The 7,408-nt window shown below is 39.7% G+C and overlaps 1 protein-coding gene across 1 annotated transcript; it reads right to left on the reverse strand.

Annotated features, from left to right (window-relative positions):
* Positions 1-812: 812 nt before the first annotated feature.
* On the reverse strand, positions 813-1,757 carry LOC138092850 (olfactory receptor 2AG1-like). Its single transcript, XM_068988906.1, has one exon. The coding sequence runs from the start codon at positions 1,755-1,757 to the stop codon at positions 813-815; it is 945 nt and encodes a 314-aa protein (XP_068845007.1).
* Positions 1,758-7,408: the final 5,651 nt, after the last annotated feature.

Here is a 7,408-nt window from a genome sequence, read left to right on the forward strand (position 1 = left end):
AGGAGATTTTTGCCTGTTTCTCACTTTCTGAATTTTCAGTTTATATAATGAACTTGGACTAGTTCCATAGATTATTAGCTTTTATATTATCATTGATCTTAATACACTAAGTAATTTAAGACAGTTTCTGAAAAGAAAATATTTCTGAGTTTTAAAAAAGCACTACCTCCCCAAATAATTTCAATTAGGCGAGCCAGGAAAGTTCACAGTTTTTGGTATAAATACTTCCACACAGGTAAATCAAATGACACAAATAAAGCATATCTAAATTAGCAGAAAGTGAATTATATATGATAGCTTTCCTTTCCTGTGGACACAGACAAAGACATATACTCACCATGCAATTGTTCTGCTGTTTCCAAACATGTCTATAAGTATAAATCACATTTTAAAAAACTCAAGCAAAATATACAACACATGACTCTCACTGCTATTATATTTCCAGTGCTCACTTGAAATCTGGGAACTTCCACATTCTGTTTTACTCATTTCTGTACTTTAATTTTCATTTAGTGATATAAAAATGACCCATTAGCCTTTCCCACTCTCTCAACATAAGTATTTGTACAAATGTATTCACAAATCGATTATTCTTTCCAACTAATTGTTTGAACAACCATCTACCTAATAAACAAGAAGCCCAATATGTCTTACGAGGCTACTTCTCTCTACAATTGTTTAAGAAACCAGTCAAATGAGAGCAGCTCTCCTCTGATGTAAGAGGCTATTGGAGTTTGATCAGACTTCTATAAGCTACCATTATCACAGCCACACGACACTTATTCCCCTACCAAGTCCACTTGGCAACTCTGTCAGGAGTGTGTCCACTGCATATATTTTCCCAGGATTCTCCTTAAGGCCCCCATGACCTCTTTATTCCTCAGGCTGTAGATAAGGGGGTTCAGGGCTGGGGTGACAATCGTGTAGAAGACAGAGATGATGTTGTCCTGCTTGGGGCTATGGAGGGAACTGGGAAGAACATACATGAATGTGGCCGCTCCATAGAACAACCCGACCACAGTCAGGTGGGAAGAGCAGGTGACCAGAGCTTTCTGCCTCCCTTCATTTGAGGGCATGTGGAGCACAGTAAGCAGGATTAGTGTGTAGGAGGCAAGGATAGCAACAAGAGGAGGAATCAAGAAGGTCACACCCATCACATACACCATGAGTTCATATCTGGAAGTATCTGCACAGGCCAACTTCAACAGAGGTGGAATCTCACAGAGCAGGTGGCTGATCTCACGGGCTTTGCAAAAGGGACAGTGCATGGTGTACACAGTATATACAATGGCACTAAGGGATGCCAAAATCCAGGATGTGGCCACCATGAGCCAGCAAACTCTCGGCCTCATGAGGACCATGTAGTTCAGAGGATGACAAATGGCCACATACCTGTCATAGGCCATGAAGGCCAGTAGCAGGTCCTCTGAACCACCCAGGGTCAGTGCCAGAAACATCTGAAGGGCACAGCCCACGAAGGAGATGGTGTTTTCACTGAGCAGAAAATCCATAATGGCCTTGGGAGTGACAACAGACGTGAAGAGGAGGTCCATGAGAGAGAGCTGCCTGAGCAGGAGGTACATGGGCACGTGGAGCCGGGTATCCATTGTGATGGCCAGGAGCAGAAGGCAATTGCTGGTGAGGGCCAGCATGTACAGGACTGTGACTGTAGCACAGATCAGCTCAGGAGACCCACTGTCATTCAAAATCCCCATCAATATGAAGCCACTTCCCAGGGTGGAGTTCCAGTGCTCCATTCTGTGTTGTTTCTTTAGTTGCCTAGAACCAAGTAGATTCTAAGTGAATATTTTTTAAGATGGTTGCAGCATTTTGTAAAATCAGAGGCCCCATAGAATGCCCAATATGAGTCCAATATGGTGATTCCTTTCCCACTGGTAGCTAATTTTATTTCTTTTCTCTGTTTCTGAATCTTTTAAGTATCTTGAAAAGAACCATCTGAATGGAGAACAAGCATCACATTAACAGCTAAATAGTCAAAGATCACTAGATAAGAATATTATTCAGGACATCAAACCTAAATATGTATCTCCTCAGAAATTCAAATCATCTTTCTCATTACAATATATCAGTATCCAGGTATCCATGCTCTTAATAACTCTTATACCTATGCTTTAGGTATAATGTTTGACTGATGATTTAAGTACCCAGTCACTGTTCTGTGTACCTATTTTGAATGTGAAATACTAAAACAACAGCATCAGTGTGATATCAATAATGTACCTCATTATTTTTTTCCATATACCGTATGTCCACAGTGCTTTGCAGCCCTCAAAGCTGTAGACACAATCTTATTAGAAGAGCTAAAGTGTGCACCTTAGTTCACTGGAACAGCCCTACACTCTCCGTGTGCCAAAGAGGGAAGATAATTTAGATTGTCTGAGACTATGGAATAGTGTGCTTGAGGTGATGTCACTTTCAGAACTTAACCTTTAAAATCCATGCCAACATAGCTGTTTCTTTTATAACATATTATAATAAAGGTGACCCTGGGATTACTCAGAAATATGAAAAAGATAAGGAATTGATAAGGAAGCTCAGACTGTTTGGGGGAGAAATTGGGAAAGTTGTAGCAGAAAAAAGACCATGTGTTGTATTTGTAATCAAGCTCATTAACCTTAGCTTCCCTCTCTTTCACCATCTTAGGTCCCCAAACTACAGAGCCGGGGCATCCACACTGCATTGAGGAGCCACAGGGGAGGAAAAAGAGCTCCTCTTCTGGAAGCTGCCAAGGGAGTCTGGGACCCATTCCCAGAGAAGCTTTCTAGAACAAGACATGAGATTGACAAAAATCAGTCTCACACATCATGGAAACTGGGCAGATAAATCCAACTTTGAACATCTTTTAAAAAGTCTGTAAATGAGGCATATTTCTAAAACTCACTTTCCTCTATTATGTTATATATTTTGATATTTCACTAGTTTCCATTGATGTCTACAGGTTCCACAGAATTTTAATAGTAAAGAGGTACTAAAGTATGTCACGAAACTATCATCTGATCTCAAATGGCCCTTCAGGGGCATATATTATAACATAGCTACAAATATTTTTATCAGATGCCAGCAAAGCCTATGGGGTCTAAAGACAGATCCTGATGCTACCACCCGGAAGCAGATCCACTGGTCTGGGATGTAGCATAGAATCTTCCACCAAGCCTCACTGATTCCTCCTCATACTTAGAGAGCAAAGTAGAGAGGAGTTTGTGATGCGGTATAGAGCCCAAGTACCAGAGAACCTGGAAGATGAAGTAGCTGAAGTTCTTGGGATCTGCACTGGGCTCCGTTTCTCAAGTCGAAATTCCTCAAGACTGCACCCTTCCCTGAAAGTGAGACAATACTCTTACCTGAGGTGGTTAAATGCTAGCTGCCTGACCACATGGACAACCCTGGGGATTGTTTGAGGGTCAAGGAAGATGCAGTAGAAAATGAGAAGGAAGATGGGACTTTTCCAGCCGTATCCAATAGGTTTGATTTTGCTAAGTGATGTTAAAAGTCTGAGGGGTCTGACCAAGGTCAGTTAGGACTCCTTCCGTTCCTTCAGTTCCTCTACAGGTCTGCTCTGGAAATGCAATACTTGCTGACAGAGCCAGCTGAATCCTTCTGACTTGGAGAGCGTCTATGGAACAAGAGCATAGCTTTCCTGTTTTTACACCTGTGGAAAATTAAAAGAAACTGCTTCTGTCACACAGCTCCTCAAGTAAAAGTTTCATCTATCTATTGTGCATTAGTCAGACAGAGTTCATGGGTACTGATGCTCAGACTTTTATTTACTCTTGCTGGGGTCTGGGAGAAAAAATGAAAGCAGTGGGAATCAAGAAGAAGTAGATATTAGAAAGGCTGCTCAAAGGAGACCCTGCAATGACTGATCTCACCGTCCCTGGGGCCAACACGAGGCCAGGGCCTGTCCTGGGGGAGGCTACCCAGTTTCCTCATCCCATGATCCCACTCCCTCTGTTCTACCCCTGTGTTTAGAAGGACTTAGCCTAGCCTCTCAGCTGTAATGGCCTTCCCTGGAAAGGCTAGTCCAGGAAACAGGATGGTAATGAATCCCTTTGGGCCTGTTTCCTGGCCCTGTTTCCTTGTTCTCTTCTCTCACTAAATGAGCTTGGAGGCCCTGGGTTTCTATGTCACCTAAGGAAGGCACTGATGGCCCATTTCCAAATTACCGACTGAAATGAACAGGAAGAAAAGACCCTTTTGTGGTCAATCAGTCCTCTGCCCCAGATTTAAGGTGGGTTTTGAGGCATCTATGGGACACTGCTTTCCACCTCCATCCCCCTGGCCTCACTTATCATCTTCTTAGCCTGGACTATTTAATTCAACATGACTGTGCTCTGTGGAGTCTGTAATTCCAAGTCTTCCCTCCATGACCTTTGGCAATCTGTTTTGTCCTGTACATACATATGTGTGTTGGTGTTATAATGTATGCCACAAGTGACATTTGAAGAGAAAGTGTGCAACTTCGTAAACATTGAGCAGCCAATAAAAAAAGTTATCCAGACAGTACTGAATATAGAGAATATCAGTGTTAATGAAAATCTTTTAAATTCTCTCAAAGAAATAAGACAGATTTCCCACTGATAAAGACAGAAGATAGTGGAGTTCTCACTGAAGTTATAGGACAAGAGAGAAATATCTTCAGAAGTGCTGAGGGAACATAACTGCCCCCATCGAGAGTTTTCTGCATAGATAAAAAGCATCAGTAGAGAGTGAAAAAAAATTACAAGCAAAACTATAAGCCTTTACCACCAAAGATGCCCGAATATAATAATTTCATCAAGAAGGAAGGTGATGCTTAGGGATGTATATATATTACAGGGAGCAATGGTGAACACAGTAATTGGCTCAACAAATGATCTGGCAAGTTTAATTGACAGAATAAATACAATTGTATTTCAAAACTATAACACTAAACTCTTGACAAAAAACAATATGGCAGGGGACTTTTTCTAATGGTACTTAAAGAAGGTTGTAGAAGCAGGATATTAAAAGCTTCATATCCTCTTAGTTACAATTATCTTTTCCTATATTTTTTTCAGTTTTACTAAGGTACAGTTTCATACAGTTAAATTCACCTTTTGTAGTATATGGTGCTGCAAGTTTTCATAAATGTATATTTATTGTTCAGTCACTAAGTTGTGTCTGACTCTTTTGCGACCCCATGGACTGCAGCTTGCCAGGTTTCTCTGTCCAGGGGACTTCCCAAGCAAGAATACTAGAGTGGGTTGCCATTTCCTTTTCCAAGGGCTTTTCCTGACCGAGGGATCAACCCACATCTCCTGCACTGGCAGATTCTTTGCCACTGAGGTACCAAGGAAGCCCATATATAGTATACAGCCACCACCAAAATCAAGGTATAGAAGTTGTATCAACCTCCCAAATTCTCTGGTGTCCTTTGGTAATTATATCCTGCCCTCCACCAGTCCCCTGCCAACTCTCTGATCTGTTTACCATTGCTACTATTTTTCTTTTTTGCCTTTTTAGCATGTCATATGAATGGTATCAGACACTTTGAGTATAGCTCCTTTCACTTAGCATAATATATTTGAGATTCATCCAAATTCTGCTGATTATTAGAAGCCTGTTCACACTTATTGCTGAGTAGTGTCCATTTGTATGGATGTATCATAGCTTGCTTATCTATTCATCAAAGACATCTGTGTGTTCTTTCTGATTTTCATTGTTTGTGTAAAAAGCCATTACAAACATTCAGGTGCAGATTTTCAAGTGAACATAAGCTGTTACTCCCTTGGGTAAATATCTTTCAGTGAACTTGCTCAGTTTTTTTGGCAAGTGTATTTTTAAGGAATTATCTTCCATAGTGACTGAACCATTTTCATTTCCAATTATATTTTCATTTTGCATTCTATTAAATTACAAAATATAGGTTCTTTAAGTTGTTATTCAAAATGAGGGAATTATTTCCTCAACCCTTAAACCTCACATCTTTCCAATAAGCATTTTAGAAAGTGAAAAGAAGAGTTTTGGGAAATGAGCGGAATTTTTTATGCCTGTAAGAAGGAGTGCAATTCCAGAGAGAAAATCATGTAGGAACACACACACTGAGTATAAGACTAAAAACATTAATGACAATGGAATTCTGTAGAGTTACCAGTGTTGGAAGTGCCTACAAATGTTCAAAATTTTTCTGAGACATGTAGATTATTTGTTGTATCTTCTGTGGAATGTAGTTTTAATCTCTAAAATCTTTTTATGGTCATTGGTTATCATGGGTAATTAAAGTTCACATTTACCATTTTATAAAATACAGAATCTATATTTTCTTTGCTGGACGATGAATCACAAACCTGTCTTTGCTGACAAGTGCAACTGCAGTACTCTGGGTATGGCGTAGAAGGGGACCTGATTACAGTGGCAGGTGTCCTGAATCGTAGGAAAGGGCCTGAACCTACTCATACAGTTAGGCCCTAAAGCCATAGTTCCTGGTAAGATGACTTGTTCTGAGAAATGGAGTAGGAACTGGAGGGGAGAGTATGACTTCAAAGAAGAGTTCTTTAAGATGGGGGTTCCTGGAGCAAGTGCGTAAACTGCAGCAAATATTTCTGTAAAGAGATGCTGCAGAGCAGAAGCAGATAATTCTAATACGTATTTCTTTGAGTAGTAAGAGAACTTGGTTCAAGAGAACTTAGTGTAGTGTTTGGTCTCTCATGGGCACTTTTAAAATTTTAACAATGAAAAATAACTCTGCCATTTAAAAAGAGTGAAATTCTGTTATTTGTAGCAACATGGATTGTCCTGGAGAATATGATGGGCTCTTCCAAAGATGAAAACACGATGTGCAGCTATGCTAGTCAAGCTGGTAGTGGAAGATGACGAAGTTCTATATATCTACTCCCCTTTTCCCTGCGATGTATGATGCAAGTCATAAGCAGAGAGTCAAGGTGTGAAATGGTATTTTTAGGAAATAACAAACAAATTATATTGGGTGAGGCAATAGGATATTACATTGCTGGGAGTTAAGACTGAATACTGCAAAAAATAGCATTTCCAAATCAATGTATGAGTTAAATACAATAGCAACAATATACCAGTGAGGTTTTTTGGACAGTTAGCAGATGATTCAAAAATTCATCAGGAAGAATAAACTGATGATAAAACCTAAGAAAATTTTGGTGAGGAAAAATGGAAACAGAGATTCTTTATTGACCAATGGAACTAGAGAACAGGAGCAAAAACATTCTCTACTGCTGGACTTACAAGACAGCATATACTCAAACAATTATAAATACAGTAATAGTAATAATAAACACATACTATGGAAAGGTGATTAAGAATACTAATAAGAAAATCAGCTATTTAGAAACACAAATTAACTTAAAGCTCACCATTCATCATATATCTAAATAAACTGCAGATTAAAAAGTCAAAT

The sequence above is a fragment of the Capricornis sumatraensis genome, chromosome 16 (assembly GCF_032405125.1).
Source record: "Capricornis sumatraensis isolate serow.1 chromosome 16, serow.2, whole genome shotgun sequence".
Taxonomy (NCBI): Eukaryota; Metazoa; Chordata; class Mammalia; order Artiodactyla; family Bovidae; genus Capricornis; species Capricornis sumatraensis.

Coding starts and splice junctions, on each gene's coding strand:
- LOC138092850 (XM_068988906.1), bottom strand. CDS start 1,757: ATGGAGCACTGGAACTCCACCCTGGGAAGTGGCTTCATATTGATGGGG.